Here is a 23,477-nt window from a genome sequence, read left to right as displayed (position 1 = left end):
CTCCTCCTGGTTCTCCTCGGCCTGATCCTCCTCCTGGTTCTCCTCGGCCTGATCCTCCTCCTGGTTCTCCTCGGCCTGATCCTCCTCCTGGTTCTCCTCGGATCCTCCTGGTTCTCCTCGGCCTGATCCTCCTGGTTCTCCTCGGCCTGATCCTCCTGGTTCTCCTCGGCCTGATCCTCCTGGTTCTCCTCGGCCTGATCCTCCTGGTTCTCCTCGGCCTGATCCTCCTGGTTCTCCTCGGCCTGATCATCCTGGTTCTCCTCGGCCTGATCCTCCTGGTTCTCCTCGGCCTGATCCTCCTGGTTCTCCTCGGCCTGATCCTCCTGGTTCTCCTCGGCCTGATCCTCCTGGTTCTCCTCATCTAGGGTCCAGAATTCAGGGTCAAACTCTGGCTCTGTGGTCGAGTTGAGGAGCGCGCTGCAGAATAAGCTGGCCCTGTTCTCTGAGCTCCTTTAACTGGGCCTGGAGATGCTGATTCTAGCTACTCTTTCCATTTGCCCCCGAGCGGATCCAATGTCTTCTTCAGGTTCTCGTGATCATGTCTGGATATGCTCTGTGCCCTCAAGCTCCAGAAGACCTCCAGCTGTCCCTCTGTATGGGCCGTCATTTGTCTCTCCAGGATCAGTCGTTCCCCCTGCACACTCCTTGGTCTTCTCCATCTTCTGCAGCTTCTCATCTCTTTCCTCCTCTGCCTAATTGTTTTGGCTTACCTCCTTGTCGTCCAGTGTCCAGAGCTCCGGGTCAAACTCTGGCTCTGGGAGGAGGTTGAAGAGGGTGTTGTGAGCTCTCTCAATGCATTGTGGTCTGTGCCACTACTTTTCAAAGTAGTGGTGTAGTAGTGGCGTAGATAGAAGTGAGATATTTTTTATTATTACTCAATTGTATATCTAGGAGTTCTGTTGGGAGTGACTAAAACAGTCAGACAAAACAAGGTGGCTTAGGAGTAAAGAAAAAAGAATAAAGGATATTATGAGGAGACGTCTACTGCATCTACCAATAAAAATCATTGACTGTATCGCTGTGAACCTGGTCTTGGACCCTCATGCATTACAGAAAGCAGGAGGAACAGGGGAGCGAGACTACCAGTCCAATGCACTTAGTACTTCATAAAGAACTTTGAACGTTACGGCCACAAACGGTTCTGGTCTGAGCCAGCAGAGGGCAGTGTGTTCACATTGGCAGAAGTAAAGCCAGTGTGGGCTCCTCAGCAGCTGCTCCTGACAGTGGAGCAGGTGGAGTGGGCAGGAACCGCTTGAGGACAGGTCTAGTACAGACAAATGCTTTTGACTGACACATCACTTCAAAAAACTCTTGTCTGCTCCTCAAGAGGCAAGGCTTCTAAACAGAACCTGAACGGGCCGACTTCTTCAGAGAACTGATCTTACATAACACGGACCATTACATGTGTTGTATGTTCCTGACTCAACTTGCTGCTGTAAGTACTTTTCTTGTTTACAAGGGAAACAAAGTACATCACAAAATCATATGTGGTATTGGCTGTCACAAACTCCATATCAGAAGCTCAGAAACTAAATATGAGGTGGACAGAGCCTCTGTCACTCACCATATCCACCAGGGCCACATACATGAAGAGCCCAGCGGTCAGAGCGAAGATCCACATGCACACGTTCTCGGCGTAGTGTCCGACCAGGATGCCCGTGGCCATGCCCAGGAACGCCATCATGGCTGACAGCACGTTGTACAAGATGGCCTGCTTCACCGTCATCCCCGCCTTGAGCAGCACCGCAAAGTCTCCTGGGAAACGCACAACACAATCACATGTCAGTAAAGCCAGATATTCCGTTAAGATTCCACAAAACGTTTTACTTGATAAAGTAAAGTAGTCATTGACAAGGTTTTTCTTCTGTGCAGTCCTAATAAAGGAAGGGAATATCACAATTATTGTTTCTGAGATATGCAAAATTAGCATTAGAAGAAAACTGTTTTTTACAAAATGCGAAAAGAGTTCTTTGAAATGAAAACAAAAACAATAGACTTGCAGAGAAGTCTTTAAAAAAGTGGAAATAAAATGATATTTCTGGCATTTGTGGCTAGTTTTACAGTCCTTTCATGTTTGTACAAAGCTTAAACCTCGACTCAGACATTTACAGGCACATTGTAGCCCACTTCTGATGGATTGTCATAATATCATCTGAATAATGATGTCCTTATGTCCAATTAAACTAGGTCTGATGTGAAATCATGCAGCGGGAAGTTTTTACCGAGTTCATGTGGCAGCTCATGGCAGAACACAGCCACACTGGTGCTGAGGCCACTGGAGAGTCCCTCTGTGAACGCAGCCCCTAAAACAAGCAGTCAGAATCAGCACCGTTATACAAGCAAAGACAACAATATACAGATCACATATCACATATCAGATATCAGATGGATGGTTAGTCCCACTATGACCCAATCTAACCTTCATGAGCATCTGAAGGAAAGTGGAAGAACAGGAAGAACATACGCACGCTAAACAGAAAGTGGTAACACTCCATCACCATGTCGCTGGGTCAATGGGAGGAAGGAAATATAAGACCTATACATCCAGGGAAGTGTTGTAAACCGGATGTGTTGTCTGGTATCGGCATCGTCTGCCAATCTAAGCATTTGTAGAGTAACGGACCTGGATCGGATTCATTGAACAGATCCGCCCGACACAATTAATTGCGTCCTCCAAATGCTGATAATGCTACAGCTAAATACCAGAGCAGCTTAAACTTGACTGAAGAGGCGCTACGCAGCTAAAAGCATTAATAATCACAGAAATAATTATCGTTTTATCTCTGCAATGTCCTTACGGAGCTTTAAAAGTGTCAGCATTCAACAGCAGAGCAGGGCTGAAGGCTGACACTTGTTGTGTGCCATGTGTTCTCAAGCTTCAGTTTGTTTTTTACAGGTCTCAATAATATATAATACGCTGTAAAAAAAAAAAAGAAAACAGCTTAAAAACTAGGGCTGTGCAGCGGTTAAAATTTGGTTATTAATAGCACACTTTGATTACCATCAATGGCAATTAATCACATGTTGGGTGAAAATGTCAATAAACATTATATTAAGGCCTTTTTTGAGCTGTAAATAGACCTTTATTTTACCTTTAGGCATCAAAATAATGTAGAATTTACCAAGTGTTGTGCTATTTTCACTTGAAAATGATTTGTATTGTATGCGACCAAATTATTGAAAAATCTATTCTAAAGTCAAAATATTTAAATTAGATATGTTTAGGATGTTAATTAAATCAGAAGTTCCTAATACTGTGCCTGTCCTGTGCATCTGCTGCTCTTTTTTGCTCACTATAAGCCCGGTGGGGGCCCCGGTGCGGGCCCCCCGGTGCGGCCCAAACTCAAACCAACTCACTGCTTACAAAATACACTGTGGGAAGTAAAACCTCTGCATTTTGATTTTTGAAGTAAACATCACTGACCCGTGCGTAAAACTAACTGATCGGTAATTCTCCGTGCAAATATTTAATGTATTTAGCATAGGGATGCATACCTAAACCCACGTTCAGGTTCAAGTCCGGATTCGAATCCAGAGGTTTAGGTTCAGGTCCGGACCTAATGAGTCCGGCTGAACTCATGCCATATTTGCATAATGTTATAACAGCATAACACAAGACACTTGGCTCAATTAAGTTGAAGACACTTGAACAAGGACGACTATCAAACACAAGGCTTAACTGCAGACTGAAATTAACTCAATTCATCTGGTTTATTCACTGTTTATTAACAGAAGTTACAACTTACAAATCACAAGCTACTAGCTAACACACATTCATGTGTTTTACTAGAGGAACAACTTCCGAACAAGATCAAGTTGAGTATTGGTATTAGGGTAGCTGTTTCAGCTGATACTATGTTTGTCAAGTGTATTACTGGTTTGACTGGGCTGGCCCCCACACCTGAAGTTTAATGCTTTAGATACATTTCCACTCTTTAATTTTGCAGATCCATTGGCATCAAAGTCAGGTAAAAACCTTCAAAAACTAGCATAACAGTCAACTAGAACCACTATAAATCAATCAACTTAGCAGTATCAAAAATAGAATATGAATATTTTACACTACACACAATACATCATATTAACAGCATTAAACACAAGACCATATTTAACAACTGTAGAATACAAATACTATTACAAAATATAAGCTCCAATTAATGAATCCAGCAATTAAACAATATTACTTTGACTTAGTATTTACTTAGATGTATAAATATGTATCTGGCACATTAACCCACCTAAATAAATGCTACATCACACCACAACATAACAGTTATTTTATTCACATTGTAGCGACCCTAGTCTCTAGTGTGTGTGTGTGGTCTCTGGGGCGGAGCTAAGAGCAGCTCAGGAGACGAGGTAGTTTCTGATGTTCCTGTTCCATCACCATGGTTACGGCCAACAGTAACCAACTTTGTTCAAGAAATAATTGGACAACTTCGGTCTCTCGCGTCTTTAAACTCATTGCGCCGGCTTCAACTTCTGCCGCACGGAAGACGCGTGCGTCGCTGATGCTCTGGGCGCGCCATTGACAGCGATGTCAGTGTTTACGTCTTTTCTAGCGCGAATTTCGCGATCTATGGAAGGTTTAAGATGGTTTAGATTCTAGAATGTAAAGGATATAGAATGTGAGTGGTAGATTTTTAACGAGTCCAGAACCGACTCACCGGGGTTTCGGTCGTAGCGGTAAGCATCCCTAGTTTAGCGTCATTCTCCGTTTGAAGTGGTTCCTGTTTTTTTGTGTTATTTTGATAGGCTCTTGGACTACCGCGGTGAAGTTAGTTTCACGTTGGACGTTGGATATTCGCCTCCGCAACTAGAGCGGGAGCTTCCTCTGAGTGTGCCCCGCCTGCAGTAGCTCGACACAGGGAGCGGTGCGCTGAAGTGCCGCTTTATACGCCAGTTAGGGACCGTCTCTAAAGTACCGTTTGTTATCTTAAAAAATATAAACATATTTATAAAAAAACAAAAAACAAAAACAACATTGAGCATGAATCCAAGTTGCTAATCCCAGATGTCATAGTCCTTTTGGGCTAAAAAATTAACCCTTTGTAGATTTTTAAAGAATATTTTTAGTCAAAAAACAAGGATTATTTTCAATAGCTCCTAAATAGTAAATAGTAGTTTGAGTCTCCAGGTATCACGCACACCTTTTACTTTTTCAATTTAATTTGAAAAAGTAAAAGGTGTGCGTGATACCTGGAGACTCACCACGGTTCTTGGACTCCTGTCCTGAGTGCTGCCGGTGTGGCAGGGTTCGAGCGCTCAGACTTGCTGCAGAGGGGCAGGAGCAATGTGTAGACAGGAAACCCTGAGTGAATGGACTTTTTTGACTGACACACGTTACCTGCGTTAACGTGCGACAAACAAAATTATGTTCCCAGAAATATTAAAAACGTATGACTAAAACGATTTCTGTTTGGCTCTGAAGCCGTGGGGGAGGTTATAACATTATTTTTGCAATTTTATAACAAATATTTTTTTAAATATCCTATTTTTATATAGTTGAATCCAACTGGACCATAATTCAGCAGTATATATTAAATTATTAATAAAAAAAAAAGGTACAGGACCCAGTTTAGTGGTTTTGTCTGATCCTGATCCAAAACGTTCAGTCTGTCCACACGGAATTAGAATTGAAGAGTTCTTACCGATGGCGAGCCCATCACTGAAGTTGTGCAGACCATCACCCATCACCACCATCCAGGCCAGCGAGGCGATCCCGGCCCCCTCCAGGTGGCCCAGCCCGTGGGAGTGCGTGTGAGAGTGTGGGTGGTGGTTCTGGGAGTGGTGGTGGTGCAGGATGTGGTGGTAGTCGTGGTGATGGTGGTGCTCGCTGCCGGCCTGTCCCACCGTGTCGTGGAAGTGGGAGTGACACTTGTTCTCACAGTCCTGCTCGCTGTAGCCCAGCGCCGGGAGGACCTGCACCGCTGGGGTAGGGGTCAGCATCACCTGCTCCTCCTCTGTCACACCAGCAGGGAGCGCCACCTCTGCGCACACACACACACACACACTTTTTTTTCTAACGAGAAGTGATGGTCAGGACTGTAGCTGGAGGATCTACTTTACGAGTTTTGTGTTGAACTGGAGCACCCAGAGGAAACCCACCAAGACATGGTCTGGGAGAAACATGGTCTAGCCCAGGAGTACACATTTTAAATGTCCATCCATCTATCTTCTTCCGCTTATCTGGGGCCGGGTCGCGGGGGCAGCAGTCTAAGCAGGGACTCCCAGACTTTCCTCTCCCCAGACACTTCATCCAACTCATCCGGAGTAAATGTGTCCAGGAGAATTTACAAAATGACTGAAATAAGCCTATGACCCGACAAACTAATAGAAGAATCACATGCAGTGCAGTACAGTACAGTACAGTCCTAAACTACAGTGTTAGTGGCCTCTATGCAGAGCCCATGTTACTTCAGGTGTATTTAAAAGAGTGCTCACCTTCATGATTCTTGAGCAGGTCCTCGCTCAGAGCAGCCTGTTCTTCTGCTTTGTCTGGTAGCTCACCCTTTTTCTGGGTCTGTTCAGAACAAAAACCTCACATTTATTCTCATTTCTGGTTTAAATATGGGTGAGCCCTGATGTGCTGGCGGTTAGACTTAGGACACAGGTTCTGTTATTACCTTGTTCTTCATGTCCTTGTACATCTTGCCAAGTGTGAGGAAGTGTTCGATGAGGAACATGAAGTACACTCCTCCCAGAGCGGTTAGGCCCTTCCAGACCCCGTCCATGCTGTCCTCTTCGTGTGCCATGTGGTCTCCATGGTGATGGTGCAGATCATCAGAGTTGGGCAAGTGGTGGTGTTCCATCAGCGACTGGTACAAAGGGAAGTTTGACTTAAACTAAACCTGCATATAGTTTCTGTCTGTGTGCATGATCAGAATGACTTTAGTTCTAAGAAGCAATATCTGGACCACCGATTGACATCACATGGTGGAACCAAACATTTTCAGCTGTGAAGAGGGGGCTGCTGACACTTGTAGGATTACTCATGCTCAACATGCTCGATGAAACAAAACACAACAGCGGGGATGTTTTGATAAGGAAATCATTGCTAAAAGTAGAAAACTAAACTATATCAAAAGTGGACTCACGTGGGGGATGAGGTGTAGGAAGGCGTCGCCACTGAGCGTGCCCACAGCCAGAGCCACCAGGAAACTGAGCAGGAAATTAAAGAAGACCTTGTTCATGAGGGGGATGAGGACCACTCCCACCAGAGACAGCAGGCTGATGATGGTGATGGAGATGAAGCCCCCGACCCAAGCTGCACACAGGGACACACAGAGACACACAGGGACACACAGGATAGTCAATGCACAGGCTACCTTTCATGATATTAGCAGACTTGGAATCATAATCATAACCAGAAATCGATAAATATCAAAACAACTAAAACCCACACTGATTTGATGCATTCCAAACATTTAAACTCATAGTAATATTCTTTTTGGCAGTGTACCTATAACAATGTTTTTGCTCTCTCCAGCGGGGGCCCCACTGAGCTCTGTGTGGTTTCCATGGTGCCCTGTACCGTCCCGGTGGCCATGATGAACACACGCCCTTTGGTCCAGCTGGTTCAACAGAGAAGGGCACAGCAGTGCAAAGTCCCCCGGGGTCAGCCCGCCCTCTGAGGCCAAACCATGAGTGGTGAGGAAGGTGGAGGCGTCCATGCACTGTGGGAAAAACAACATACATTGAGATACACTATCATGTACTGGTCAATATTTCACACTGCAACCTACATCAGCACAACTCTATCTAGAATAGAGCTGCGATGAAATAATCGATTTTCCGATTTTTAAATCGATTCGCATATTAATGACCAATTATCGATTCGTACGTCCAAAGATCGTTTTTTTTTTTTTTTTTAATAAAAAAAATTAAAATGATTTTCTACATTTCCCTCAGTGAACTTCAATCTACCTTCAAGAAAGATAATTCAGGACTCCTGGATTATATTTCTTGAAGGTAGATTGACCCTTAACCTTTTCATCAGTCTTCCATCAGTAACTACCAATACTCTGTTTAATATTGATATAATACTAGTTTGAATATGTTGCATCTCTACACAGTCATGAAGTGAAGGAAACTGTTCAAATACATTTCATTTTTAATAACATTAACCCCCGGATCGATTCGAAATCGGAGCGAATCGGACGGGATCTGAGAAATAGGAAAAAAAATATATTTTGAAACGTAAAAAATCTGAATCGAATCGATTCTTGAAATTTGAATCGAAACCCAGCTCTAATCTAGAAATGCCTTTTCTAACAGTTTTGTCTCCCAAGCTGCAGTAAATGTAACGCCATACTTCCACTGGTTCACTTTGGAGCGGAATGGGACGTCCCGACAGTGTCTCCACCGTCTTAAGTGAACTGTACCGGGCGATTTAAGCAATACCAACCAAGCAGACCATGGGTGGTCCTAGCTTCTAAAGTGATCTGAGCCTCTTTGGCTCCTGGAATGCTGTAGGTAGTACAAAGCAATGCTGAAAAAGCACCACAGCGAAATGATTGGACAAGAGAGAACACTGTCTCCGGTGATAGCAAGACTTCAAAAAGCAGAATGAAACAGAAAATAAAAAAATTCTCACCAAAGGCTGACTTGATCTTGTGATATTTCCAGCGATAACACTTTGTTAAGCAGACACAACTTAGCAAAACAAACCTACACACATTAGCAACAGCCATTACCTGTTCATCAACACACAGCACTCGCATCAAGACCCAAAATATTATATTTCTAATGCATAATGCAGCCAACATTATCCAAAGCCAATGCATTACATAAAGAAAAGTTCAAACGTGGCGTAGAGGCTTTGCAGAGAAAAGCTCTAGCCACGTCTCAGTGAATCAAACATGGATCACTAAACATCTTTGTAGCATAACCAGGAGTTTACATGGAATTTGCCATGGAGTTGACAGATATATTGATGTTAATAATACAGTGCAATTTGCATGGTTTTACGCCAAGATGTCCTGATATAAGCTAAATAAGCAAAGTTATTTTAAGACCAAAATGTTTCGCCACCAATTGCAGTATTGGTAGTTTAAATAAACACGCTCAGGTCATAAGTACCTGAAAGTAAACCAACAATCTAATGCAGGCCATCTTGTTTTGTTTGTTCAACTCACATCCCACAGTACCGGCTCCAGCTTGTGATTGGCCTAGGAAGAATGTGCAGACTTTAAAAGACCCGGGAGGTATATAGAAAAACAGAGAAATTATGTTTTCAACCAAAAAAACAATAAACTTACACCTGTGGAGCTTTGTTCTTTGATCTATTGCCAAAAATGGAGATATCAAAAACAAACTATTTTGTGTTTTGCAGATAAAACATGTGACCATTTAGAGCAGGTACTCAGCAGGAGGTCAAATACTCGGGCTTGTAACATTAATCTACTATAGGTTAGGTTAGGTGACCCCTCTGTCCTGAAAACAGTTTGATTAGTGGCCACTCCTCAGTTCTGCAGCTCTGAAACAGAAAGAATGCTCCCGTAGAGCACACAGTCGTTTTTGATCAAATCAAGCTTCTCATGTTCTACGGGTGTGCTCCCAGTTCGATTTAGCTCAGGAGGAGCAACACACTGCAGCAAGATATTTTAATAAGAAAGAACCCAGACTCGGGCCAAAACAAGCCTGAAAAAGGTCGATGTAATCTCTCATTTGTCCAGGAGTGTTTCATTGTAGAAAAAATATTCCGTTGTCGTCATCTGGACTCCAGGAGACATTCTCAATCTGCGAATCAAGTCTGGGAACTCATATTTATTCTACTCTGAGTAGGACCTGTCCACAGGGCGGGACCTCCTGATAAAGAGAGTATTTGGTTTCACTTGAGACTACCCTCTTTGTATCCTAACAACCCTGTAATGGGCAAGATCCTATTGTAAACTGACTTTTGCTCCCTCCTCACCGAGTACCTGATTAGCATCAGAATGCCCTGGGCCTCTCCCGCTCCAGGGTTTCAAAACACTATTATATATAACCGGAAGGTTGAATATTAAACCTCCATTTCTGTTAAGAGACGTTCTTTCAAACCATCTTCTTTCCCCGCTTAGAATCTTCACCTCATGGTCTTTGATAGAGTGGTTTGTGGCTTTAAGATGAAGATGCACGGCGCTCTGTGGTCCTGAACTTGCATTTCTTCTGTGCTGATAGAGCCTCTTGTGAAGTGGCTGTTTAGTCCCTTCTATGTACCGCTCTTACCAGTTTTTGTCTTAAAGTCTTGACTGGTTTAAAATAAAAGGCAACACTTTAAGACAAAAACTGGTGCACCCCGAGGACAAGATGCAGACACAAAAACAGAGCAATATAGTTTATTCTATCCAATGTAGTGAGGAAAGTTGTAAAGAACGGTACATAGTACACATACATGTTTTGGGGGCCGGATTAAAAATGTCTGGGGGGCGCCATGTTTGACGCCCTTGTTTTAGAGTGTTACCATGGTTTTTGGAGTCACAGTTTTTACAGAGGCAATGAGACAGCACTTTCCTCATGGACTGCAATAAATGTGGTTTTGATTTATTGAAGCACTGAACAATTACTTTTGCCATACAGCTAAAAACTGAAAAACCCAAAGGGCAGAAGTGACATTACGGCCCTGTGAACTCCCCCCAGCCCCGGGTTAACAGAGTCGGTGAGGGGGCTCAGGTTGTTTGGGTTCAGGTTTAAATCTTGAGACAGCCGGGACTCTAGTAACTCTAAGCCAGTGGTCCTCAATTTTTTTCTAATTGGTCAACTCTCATGACCCAACATACAATCCCATTTGCGGGTTGTGCCCACAGAACGGGTCAGCCCGTGCGCTCTGTGTGCAGCTCATTCATTTTGCTGCCAGCTTCCCCATGGACGACCCACAGCCCCAAGAACACGCTGCGCATATGTTGCATTGAACAAAGGCACACGGAAGAGACGTAAACCCACAGCAACATTTGCCCTCATTAGTCAGAAAAATGCCTTCTTCATCACCATCATCATCGGAATTTGAGCAGTGGATCTCCTCATCATGCAAAAAAGACTTTCAGCATCAGCAGTTTGGAGAATAAGAAGATGTTTAATATGTGAAGGGGCTGGACTTTGGCAACAGGAGTCCTTCTCTGCGCTGCACTGAGGAGCAGTGTCCAAACGTTCATTCACTTGAAAATTTAAGGGTGAGAATGTTCTAAGCTATAGCCTACCTGTAATGGGTCTAGTTTGGGGTCACCCACATGTGGGTGGGCGCTGGTCGGCTCCCCACGTCTCACTCTGCGCACTTCAGACGCTGTGGTGCTTTCAGGGACCTTGCTCTTTTCAAACTCGTCTTTTCCCATTTTTGTCGGCATATCAGGTGTCTGATCCTGAGCTTCATTGCTGTGGTCGTGGTGATGGTCATCATGATTGTGGTCACTATGATCGTGATTGTCTGGTTGCTGGTTCTTGTCGTGTGGATTGTCAGTTTGGCTGTGATTGTGGTCGCTATGGTCGTGGTGGTGACGGTGATGGTGATTCTTGTGGTTGCCGTGGTGATGGTGATGGTGATCGTGGTGATGGCGGCCCGGTTTCTCGTGGTGCTGGACGGTCACAGTCCTGATCCGGTCCAGGCCCAGGCTTTGCAGCAGACGTCGGAGACCAGCCAGTGAGATGGAGCCATTCTCCCCGTATCTGCAACACGAAGACAAGCTGTACAGTTGAAAAATACCACAACTTTGTTTTAATACCAAAATGAAAGTAATAACTTTGACTAATATGGATTAATTAATTAAATTAATTAAATTTACAAATAGTGCCTCAATTAGGGCTGTTTGATTATAGGGGGGGAAATTGACGATTGAACGATTATTCTAAACCTGTCAAAATTAATTTGTAGAGCCATACCAAATATATTTTATTACTAATATTTTGTGACACTTTTGTCATCAAAGCATGTGTGAAAAAGAGGCTTTCTATTCGAAAACACACACATTCAAATACATGCGCACACACACACTCACATATTCATTTTAAAAAGACAGGTAAGAGTCAGAAGAAGTCTAAAAACCGAACACACAATCTATGATCAAATTAAGTCCACACTCTAAATGAGTCGAAACCTCACACCAATATATGTCCAATATACTTTTAACAAAAAATAAATATTATTTACAAAAAAAGAAATTCTAGTACCCATTGTTCTGTTCTTGTTCTCTTATTGTTGTGCTGTTTGATATAAGAAAAAGCTTAACATGTAACACAGCCAACGATAGTCACATATTTACTTTCTGTGTAAAAGAAATCAGGGCATACAAGACGGTTAATGACCTTTATAATTGCCCACTTTGCCCACGTTTTCTGTCAGCCCACCCAAACAAATGAGAACAGGCTCAATGTTTTTTACAGTGTCGTTGCTGGACAGGTCACAGATTTATTGAATCAGTTCTACCGTTAAGACATTCCTTTCCATTGAGTCGGGTTAGTGCTCACTACTAAATTACCAAGGCTGAAACCCCGTGCCATTTGAAAACATTGCGATGAAAGTCACTGTGGGGAATGCACTTGTCTGAAGTCAGCATTGCTCCACATCGCTCCGCTGAAAGTGTGGAGAGAAGCCCGCGGTGCAGTGCAGATCAAAACATTCTAAGAACTGGGACACCCTGCACTCTTCAGCAGCTCATCGTGAAAGTGCATCTGAAGTGTGCACGTCCGGATATTGGGACAGGGCCATAGTATGTTGGTTCAACACAACAACAACAACACAAAAACAACACAAAAACAACATGCAGAGTGCAGCAGACCTGTTGAAGAGGGCCTCCAGATGCAGTTTGCGGCTGAGTTCGGCCTTCTGACGGTCGATCACAGAGGACGGTGAGGGCATGGTGGGGTCGCAGTCCGAGCCGCTGCTGGTGTCTGCACGAGTACACACCACCAGCAGCACCAGAGTCCAGCAGCCACGCCACATGTTCTGCACCACAGGAGGAGAGACATAAGCTTGGGAGACCAGATTTGGGTTATCATGCGGGTGGAGAAAGAAAAAAAAAAAAAAGACTGCAAGAATTGAAGTCATTATTTTTATATCACCGCCAACCAATCATTTGGTACCTGTCATGGCCAATTCTGAATCAGTCACAAGGAAAGGAAAACTAGACTAACATCGTTAATGAAAAATAGACCCTGCGACGAGTTGGACACTGTCCAGGGTGTACCCCGCCTAAAGCCCGAAGTCACTGGGATAGGCTCCAGTCACCCGCGACCCCGAAAGGGAACAAGCGGTAGAAAATGGATGGATGGATGAAACTTGTATAAGTTATTAATAACTAATAATGTCTTTTTTATGATTTAACATTAGAAACTTAACAAAATCAAATTATCAAAACTGGTTACCCAACAATATATATTACTACTATGCACAGCAGGTATAACTTCCATCAAAGTCAGATTCATTTGAATCTGATAGGAATGTATTTTCCCACCAGCTTTCAAAACCAGTGCGATTTTCAGATTCTAAGACACTGTATTCAGTATCACTGCTGCTGATTGAGCTGCTAGTAGCTGACATTCCAAGTCTATTGGAAGTTTGGACCCATTTTTTGTAGGGTTTCCTTTTCTTTTGATGGGGCCTTCTCACCTTCTTAGAGTTCCACAAATCCCAAATAGCCAAATATGTAGTGGTTGGGTCGTGGATGAATCAGTTAGTTTGCATTTGTTGCAACGCCACTCCAGTTTACCTGGAGAAGGTTTCCCAAACAGGCACGCAGATAAGTATATTTCTAAGAAAGAGGCTGGTTCCATTTAATTTACATAGTCTTTATTTAACAATAGTCTCGTCACAGAGAACAATATTTTAACTTCGAGGATTTAATTTTGTATCTATGGTGTAAAATCTTTACTAAAACACATTCACACACTTCTCACTCACTTTCCTAAAACTAACCCCCGGAAAAAAAAAAAAAAAAGGACAAAACACAAAATGACAAAAGGGGAACAAAACAGAATAGAACAGAACAGCAGAGAGGGCGTGCCCAAGCCGCTGCAGACCACCGCTGGACACCGGAGATGGTTGAGGGTAGCGCACAATCCTTGGCTTAACTGATCGATCGGATGACACCACACAACAGTGCTTTAGTGTGCCAAACTGCATGGACCAGAGCGCCACGTTGGCGGCTTCGCCACGATCAGGACCAGGTTTTACAGAGCAAAAAGGTGTATTTGACCAGCGTAACTGCCAGGAGATTCAACCGAGCCCCCAAAATGTTCTACGTCATCTTAAGCCGACGCTATGTACATGCAAACAACATAAAAGCGGCGCTTTAACAAACCCGTGGACAGAAAAAATTGTGGACCAAACACCATCTTATAACTCAAACAGGTAATTTGTTATGGACGGAGAAACGCGCCGGACGAGCGTTCGTTGTGAATATTTTCACAGAAGAAAACTTTGTTTACTTTCTAATATCTCGAAATCGGATAACTTCAGGAACAATACAAGTGGATATTGCTTTTCTGTGGATTATTATGGACAGAACGAGTCCACTTACTAAAGGATTGAACGCCGATGAGGCCGTCATAATTTGCAAAACAGGCAAGACATTTTGATGAAAAGTTGAGACTTTATGACAAACTATTGGTAATTGATTCTTGGGGCGTATTATTCAATGTAAATCAATTACATCTTCGTTTTGTTGAGGAAAATAATCTTTAAAATGATGTATAACTTACTTGATGGTATTTAATAGAACTTTTGAAGTATGGTTTTCGCCCGCGCGCGGGCGGGTGGGCGTTAACAGGTTAAGGTCCAGATGGATATTCGGATAGGTGGAGACAACGAGGAGCTTGTATTGAACAGCACAGGTGCAAATGGAAGGATTTGAAGGTGAATGAGGGTGTATGAATATATGCATGTGTGGTCTAACTGTGGGTCCACCACGTCACATAAGACTGATTTCAGCCCACGGCTGACTAGTACCACTGTGTTTATGTTTCATTGTCTGCAAACCACGCAACTCATGATTTGTAAGCGGGAACCGTCTCTTCTGAGCAGTGAGAGGCGGTTCCCGTTGCATGCTTCTGGGTTTGCATCACAGAATCCTCTTTTTCAACTGGGATTTATGAACGAACCTGTGGTCTGCTGTGCCGCAGGTAACATGAGATATTTACACAGAAATATGGTCTATAGTAGTGATCCTCTTGTCTTTTGACTCGTGAGTCAGGTCTGGCCAAGAAAGTTTCATTTCACCTCAGCAGGTTCGAAACTGCTGATCGCCATATATTGCATTTCCGCGCTCCGCATGCGTCTTTGCGTTCAGCCGCATCTGGATTCACTTCATTAGAATAATTTCTCAGTGAATTTGAGTCAGATTGTAATAAAACACAGTGTTTTGAAGCTTAAAATACAGAGAACACGACATGTCCCCTGGACAATGACAACTGTCCACTGATGTCTTCTTCTACAGCGTGTCAAACGCTTCCCGCATACAGTGCCCCCTGGTGGCCCTTAGCCAGTAAAAATCAAAAAATTAGACGAACCATTGTATGGGCCACAGGGTTCAAAGTGTGGGGAAAGAGTAGCGGCTTAAAGTAAGAAAAGTACGGTAGTTGACATTGAGCTGTCAACCTCGAGAGAGCATAAGTTCTATAGAGACTAAAAAGCCATTTTCGGGCCAACCAGGGAATTGGTGCATTGTTGACTTCACATGAACATTGGATATTTTACACAAATAATCTACTTTATATCATATATTTTAGCAGCCAGACTTTTCCCACGTTCTCCAGTTATGTAAACTGAGTTCCTGCTCAACCAGAAGTGCCATTACAACGGAATAAGGTCAATATGACTAGTTTATAATTATCACGAAGCTTATGCTATAAACATTGTAAGCTCATATTGAGTTTGAGCAGCAATAGCCAACAGGTCTTTGATATCAAAATGTCATATCAGAAATCATATCTGTACTATGCTGCTAATGCATGAATAGGGACACAAATATGTCTACAAATAACTATTACTAGGCTAAATAAAGCCATTTCATTTTGAATATACATTTTACATTTAGTTTTGACACCGCTGGACTAGAACCTAGGACTCCGCCACTCATCTGTTTTAAATATTACCTCTTCACGGTTGTATTACTTAAAGGTTGAATGGACGATTTTTTTGGCCCAAATCTGAGTCTTATTTACTCGTGGCGTGAACTGCCGATTAGTCCTGCCACGTATCAATCATAAAACACACCTACCGCTCACCTGCAGCCTTGTCGGCTCGTCCTCACGAAAGCAGCACGTTTCCGCGTGTCTAAGCACATTGATCTATCATAATATAGTTCCCTCAGTGTACGGGACAAAATGAAGACGGAGAAAGACTGTTCGAGCCGACTCAGAAGAAGACGGAAATCTAAAGGAGACGAGAGATGTGATGCGATCCGTCGCGCTAATAAACAAATGCACGTGTGTGTTGTATCAGTCCGCACCGGGGAGTGGCATGCGCACTTCCGCCTGAGTTCTCAAATCGCTGAAAAATCGTCCATTGCGCCTTTAACATAGGGCTGTCTATCAATTTACTTTACAGCATATACCCTCACTCTCCAATTATTGAATGGCATTCCAACTCCACCGGAAGTGCCATAATAAGTGCCGAGCCATGCAAATGGAGGCAAAAGTAGACATGAGTAGAGTATGCAATGAAATAATCCGAAACCAAGCAGTATCATACATTAGTAGCCCATCCATGGGTTTTACTTATTGTTAGTTGAAGTAAACAGAAATTACATTGTGATTTCCCGCAGATTGTGAAACCAGAACACGCGCTCAGAGAAGTGGAAAGGATTGATGTAAAGTTTGTCAGGTCCCGAAATAGAAAAAAGCACAATGGTCCCGTGGATGTAATTGTTAAGCATCAGTTCTCAATTAGTGCATAGCTGCAAATCCAGCTGCACTTTATTGATTAAACAGCTCACCGGTGTAGTCTCAGTTCTGTTCGCCTCGCTCTTTTATATTAATCCACTATGGGCATTTTAGAAGTTTATTTAACACAAATGAAAGCCTGCTGCTTAGAGATGCGTGCCCAGAGGAAGGCCTGGTTTACAAGCATCGGCTCCATCAGGTAATGCATGTAAAACATTTTTAATTTCAATTCATTTTTGTAATGCCCAAAACAACAGCAGTTGCCTCAAAAAGACAACAGTGAAATAGAGAATCAGATTAAACAAGGTTCACAAGAATTTAGCAAATGGATAAATGTCCAAGCATACCTTAGACCCTTCTTATAATATTGAAATGACTTTCAAGACAGTTGTAATAAATAGGCTTCAGCCTATGTCTTTTAAGTCTTGTATTTGATTTAGTTAAATCACGGGCGTCAAACATCCAGCCCTCCAGACATTTTAATCCAGCCCGCAAAACATTTCTAATTTATATTTATCAATTTCCAATAGATATCGTTTTTATCACTAGAACTACGAGTCCCCCAGTCCTACCCCGGGCTGCACAGTGCTGCTGTAGTGAGTGCAGACGTGCACTAAACTTTACAGACTTGAGCAGAGGTCGGAGCGAGGAAAGAGACGTGTTTTTGGGAAACACGTGGAAGAAAGAAAGGAGACAGTTTTGTGGATGTTAGAGCTGTGCTAAAAGAGCCGCTAATGTGGAGATAAAAACAAGAAACAATCTTCTGTGATGATGCTCTGTGAGGAAAACATCCAAACCAGTGCAAACCTGGACAGATCAGGAACCTCAGGTAAAAACAGAACATGACAGTGTCCACACTAATGTGACTGTGAACACAAACATAATGACCTCATTTGAGTCACTACATGAATCATTTGTCGCCAAGATCAGCTTAAACTATAAAAAATAGTGAGCTCATATTGAGTTTGAGCAGCAACAGCCACATGTCTGTGACATCAACATTTCATATCAGAAATCATATCAAAAAGGTCCATATTCCTGTTCCTGCTGCTGCATGAATATGGACTCTTTCACGTGCTGCAGGTTTGCGCAACAGTGTCCACATCTAACAATTACCAAACTATATAAAGCCATTTGTCTTTTTAAAATAGAATATTTATGTTATGACAAAATTCGGACCGCGACTCAATGAGTTTCACACTCCCACCATGCTTCAGCTCGTCACTGCCATACCCAAAAGATACAGCCAGGTTGAAAAACAATCCACCAGGTTGAAAAAAAAAAAACAATCTTTTTTGTTATTTTTAATTCAAGTGACATATAACGCTATTATATAGTTAATTTTGACAATTTACGTTCAGCACACGATCCCGTTTTAATTCAATTGACCAAGCTCCTACAGGTAATATTCAGGTATGAAAAGAGTAATTGTAATAGGATATTAAGATCACTGTGCGAGCGCAGGAGGGGCAGGAGCAGCAGGCAAAACTAACTTGTAAGTTGACGCTTTTAATGAAATAGAAACATCATTTTGCCTTTCGTGTGTTGCGTTTTTGTGGTTATTTATCTTCAACCAAAAGGTGTAGTTTTACTTAAAAGACTAAAATGAGCCTCAATGAGCCTCGTGGACGAGGATGGACAGGAGACGTGCATCATCCATAGTGAGTAATAGTTTTCAAAATAGTCTAGTCAGTCTTTTTGGCTTTAAATAAACTTCTATGAAGAATTGTGTGTTTCCGGTATAACATTGAAAAAAAAAAATCCAGGTCGGTAGGTCAGATCTTTTTTTTATTTTTTAATATATTTTAAAATCCTCGCACAGATTTTGCAGACGGTTTTCTTTTCTCAGAAGTGAGTGCTTCACATTGAAGTGGCCTTATTTGTATGCAGATATTGAATAATATAGTTCTCTACATCTATAGAAGGTCCAACCACAGGAAAAGTCATCAGCAGACAACTTTTTAGTAATTACAGCTACTACTATTATTTGTGTTGTAAATTGTGTGTTTGGGGACTTTCTGGGCTTCACTGTAACTGGGGTGTTGTCTGCTGTTGGATATTGTGTGATCGTATGAGCAACTCCTCTGAGAGACCAAGAAATGAACTATAGGGGGCCAGTATCGGTCATTGAGTAAGATCAGTTTCAGCCAAAAGAGGAAAAGAAAGGAGGAATCTTCCTTAAAAGGAAGCTTGTAAAAATGTGAATTGTCATGAAAAATATGTGGTTAGAATGACTGTGGTGAAGATAGAAGACAGTTTTCAATGATCCACATGAAGTGGGAAGATTTGTGGGTCGAGTGGGGAGAGATGTGACTTCAGTCAAGATCACAAGAAGTGGAAGGGTGATTATTGACTGCACAACTAAAAGTCAGAGAGATGTTGCCTTGAAGATCGAGCTCCATGTGTGGCATTTACCTATGGATGGAAAGAGAAGAATAGTAATTAGTGGCGTCTGTACCTTGTTGGATGAAAAGATGTTGAGTGTTTCTAATGTCTGGGGTTAAAAGGTTGTCTCAATTGGTGAATGGAATGAAAAAGGAAAGCGAGTCGATTTGCTTGACTGTTTTGGTGAACTATCCAGTTCCACCTTTTGAAAAAGCTCCACTCCAGTGTTACTCCTGTAAATTTGAGAAGTGTGCGGAAGTAGAAATTGACATAAAATGTTTGCATTGCAATGGGAATCATCATGCAGGAACTATGAGCTGCCCAAGGAGAAAACATGGAGGGAAAGGTGTATAAAGTGAGGACTGAAAACAAATGCTGAAGTCATATGCTTAAGCCCTGAAGAAAGTTAAGGAATGTGGGGAAAATATTGAAGAAACAAAAGATTCTCTCTGTGGATAAAAAACAAATTAAAAAAATTGGCTTTCATTGTTATGGTCATAAATTGTGCTTGTGGACTTCAGGGAAAGTCGGAAAGAATTGACGTGATTCTTTATGCAGCGAGGACGTTTTTTTTTTCACGTACGGATGTCTCAGGGGACGAATTGCACCAGATACGAGTAGATGGCAGAAATGCACTTAATTTGCCGAGTGCCACTCACCAACAAGTTTGCTGCTACGTTCTACACAGAACTGACTGTTAACTTTAATCCAGTTTTTATTAGACTTTTAAACGTTATAGAAAAGTTTTGGATGAAACGTATTCAATATAAGCGCGACAAATTGCAGGGAACGCAAATACCTTTAGTGGGAGTCTCAGGAGAAAACTGTGGCAGCTGCGGTTACATGAGGAGGCGACACAGACTCTAAAAAAGACAAATTTACAAAATGAAGAAGTGGGAAAAATAATTTCACTCTTAAGAAAAATTGTATTATAGCCTATACTCTGCCAATAACTTAAAGGTGGAATGGACGATTTTTTCAACAATTTTTTTATCATATTTCCTCGTGGCGTGGATAAATCATTAGTCCTGCCACGTATCAATCAAAAAACGCACCTATCGCTCACCGGCAGCCGCGTGCGGTTCGTCCCAACGTTTCCGCGTGCCTAAGCGCATGGATCTATCATAATATAGTTCCCTCAGTGTACGGGGCAAAATGAAGACGGAGAAAGACAGTTCGAGCTGACGCAGAAGTGGACAGAAAACTACGGGAGACGAGCGATGCGATGCGCTCCGTTGCACTAATAAACAAATGCACGTGTGTGTTGTATCGGTCCGCACGGGGGAGTGGCATGTGCACTTCCGCCTGCGTTCTCAAATCGCCCAAAAAATCGTCCATTGCGCCTTTAACGTAATTATAAATATCATAAAATAAAACTCGAACCAAACTTTTTCCTCCAAAGAAGGGTATTATGTGTTATTTTAGAATATAGATGTATTAGTTTACTGGTTATTTACTATATCGAGTACATTGAGCAGTTTTAAATATGTTAAATAAAGATTGACATGTGGTCACAGAAGACTTACAAATGTGTATTATTAACTAAATCCAGAAGTATTCCTTTTTGATTTAATAAAGCCACCATTTATGGTTTTGGCATCATTTTAGAGTCATGATTTTTATGATGAAATACTAAATAAAAACATCAAATACCATCAATGCATTTTTATCTAATAAGATAAGATAAGCCTTTATTGTCCACACATGGGGAAATGTTGGTGTTACAACGCAGTAGATACAGGGGGAAAGGACAGATAACTAACAGAAGTTTAAACAGAAGAACTCTTATGAACAAAAACTCCTGTAAAGAGGTCCTCTCATATCTTAATTAGGGAATGGAGGGAAGAAAATAAAAATAAAGATAAAATAAAATTTAAAAAAAATAGCTGGCATAAGACAAATAATATGCCGACTAAACGAAGCAAACAAATGTAGACCTTTAGACCATTTTCCTAATGTCTATGTCCCAATTATGTGCAAATCTGCCATTGTTTCCGTGCAAAATAGTTTAATTTTTTATGACATTTTGACTTGATGCCCTTTTTCCTCTTCGCCTGCAGTGTGCCTAAACATGTTTAAATACCGGAACTACCCGTTTCTGTATCACTGACAACAACACGAGACAATCCTCCACAGCGTTGACTCATTGTTTGGAAGGCTTGGTGTCATTTTGATGAATACATTTAGCTTATATCCAATTGAGAGTAGCTCGTCATGTGAGCTAGCTTCACGTTAGCATGTAGCTCTGTCTGGCTGCAGGCGCTACCATATGGCACAAGCCGAGCGTGTGAGGCTCGGGCCCGGTCACATGCCGCGACCAAAAACCTCTCCATCGGCATCGTGGGCCTACGGGAGTACTACAAAAGCACAAACGCCACGCCGCATGTGAGCCCCGCGAACGCCGCCGCGGCTCTCTACACCGCGGAGGTAAACAGAAACACGTTGTTCTGTGCGCTCGGCTCTAAAAAGCGCTCCCCAATGCAGTGCCGTGTGCAGTGTGCCGCGCTGTGCTGGCCGTGTGCACGCAGCCTTTGAGGAAACCCGGGAACAGAGCGGGACACGGCGGCGACCAGCTCCGCACAATGACGCAAAAACACGACACGCTGCTGGTTTAAGAACACTTACCGGAGTTAGAAGCACTAGTTATGCCTCAGCCACAGCTTCCAGCCTCGCCTCAGACTGTCTCCCGAGTCCGTTGTGCGGGGAATCGGTCGCGCTTTAGTTTGCATTGGTTTAGTACGCCTGAGCCATGGGGCGTTCACGCGCTGTCGGAAATGTGACGCTCGGCGGGAGCGAAGGGAAAGCACGCGATTTCTATGTTCACAGTGATGATGTAGTGGGAGAAGTATACGCGGCTTAGAGAGTAAAGTCGACTCCTTCTGCAATTGTGTAGAGCCTACGATCGGTCAATAGGGTCTATTTTCTCTTTTCCCATAAGCACCTAAGCCCAGACTTCCATCAACTAGCTGATACTGGGCCCCCCAAAATACCCTTACACCAGTCTCAGGACCCCAACTGTTATATAAATTGGATCTAGTATTAATTTCAAACCAAAACATTGTTAATCCATTGATACCCAGATTTTTTTCCCAAATATGAAATTAATGTGCCATTTGTAGCCAGAGGCGCTGCATCCTATTAGGCATACCAGGCAATTGCCTGGGGCCCCAGGCCACTAGGGGGCCCCCGTGAAGCCGCTTAATATATGGTTTATTTCTGGTGCTTACTGACCGTGTACTGTTGACACAGGATTACGTCATTTCTAAACTTCGTGTGCGCGATAGTCGACACTGCCCCTAGTGGACGTTGTCGGTATAAGTTTCGTTTTTCGGCCTCATGCATTCAGTCAAGCATGTCCGGCTCCGGCAGTGCAGCTACTGACAAAAACATCCCGTTTTCTGCCTTGGGGTATCTTTGTCCGTAAGTTCAATGTTATTCTGTGTTATAATGTTGTTTTACGTTTGCATATATAAACTTATGTCAAACTTAAACTTAATCTCTACTTCCTTTGAATGTTGGTTGTTGCTAGCTGCTGTGCATGTAGCCTTGTCACATTTTAAGCTAGGCTATGTGTTCAAACCTTTATTAGGCCCGAGCGCCACAAGCTGGCGAGAGGCCTATTCATCTCGTAAGGCCGTGCGAAGCACGGCTGCGAAAGTGCGCACGAAATCGAGCGCGAAGCGCTCGCCCACTTCCAAACACTCACTAACGCACTCCTTCACTCATGCACGCCCCGTGCATACTAATTAGTAGTAGGAAAATGGAACATTACCGTTGTAAACGGGCGAAGCCCGTGCAAAAGTGCGCACTAAACGAGCACTTTACATTGGGATGACGACCGCGGCCATATAAAGCACTCATTTGCGCTAAGTAGCTCACGAATACGTTCCCCATATCTTGCATGTTCCGTGTATATAAACATGTAATGCAAAAATTGAACATTATTACTGTATAGAGGGCCAAAAACACAAAGTGGGCGGAGCCCACTCAAAATTAACAAAAGTACCCGTCAGTGACCAGGGACCCACACCATGAGGTAGGAAAGCGCGAGCGCTTTCCGAAAATGTATAGTTTATGATATTTGAAAAATGGGAAACATTGTTTTCGCATCGGAATATTATTCTTTCTTTCTTCTTCTTCTTCTTCTTCTTCTTCTTCTTCTCGGGACCAACCCCCCTATTTTTCACCGAGTGAACATTGACGAAAAGTCACAAAAATTTGCACACCTCTAAAAATCGTGC

At 42.8% G+C, this 23,477-nt stretch overlaps 1 protein-coding gene across 1 annotated transcript in view; it reads right to left on the bottom strand.

Annotated features, from left to right (window-relative positions):
• The window catches only part of slc39a6 (solute carrier family 39 member 6), a 28,147-nt gene extending 6,150 nt beyond the window's left edge, over positions 1-21,997 (bottom strand). Inside the window, exons 1-10 of the mRNA XM_072441904.1 lie at positions 21,862-21,997; positions 12,750-12,916; positions 11,178-11,640; positions 7,463-7,676; positions 7,098-7,267; positions 6,627-6,818; positions 6,445-6,523; positions 5,652-5,990; positions 2,223-2,303; positions 1,565-1,755 (exon numbers count right to left, since the gene is read on the bottom strand). Coding sequence (XP_072298005.1) covers positions 1,565-1,755; positions 2,223-2,303; positions 5,652-5,990; positions 6,445-6,523; positions 6,627-6,818; positions 7,098-7,267; positions 7,463-7,676; positions 11,178-11,640; positions 12,750-12,913 — 1,893 coding nt within the window. The 5' untranslated portion in view covers positions 12,914-12,916; positions 21,862-21,997. The remainder of the gene's footprint in view (positions 1-1,564; positions 1,756-2,222; positions 2,304-5,651; positions 5,991-6,444; positions 6,524-6,626; positions 6,819-7,097; positions 7,268-7,462; positions 7,677-11,177; positions 11,641-12,749; positions 12,917-21,861) is intronic.
• Between the last annotated feature and the right edge of the window lie 1,480 nt (positions 21,998-23,477).

The sequence above is a fragment of the Eucyclogobius newberryi genome, unplaced genomic scaffold (assembly GCF_026437365.1).
Source record: "Eucyclogobius newberryi isolate DKJ021-1_F unplaced genomic scaffold, fEucNew1.0.hap1 SCAF_12, whole genome shotgun sequence".
Taxonomy (NCBI): domain Eukaryota; kingdom Metazoa; phylum Chordata; class Actinopteri; order Gobiiformes; family Gobiidae; genus Eucyclogobius; species Eucyclogobius newberryi.
Note: the sequence above shows the minus strand (reverse complement) of the source record. Positions and strands in the feature narration are given on the sequence as shown.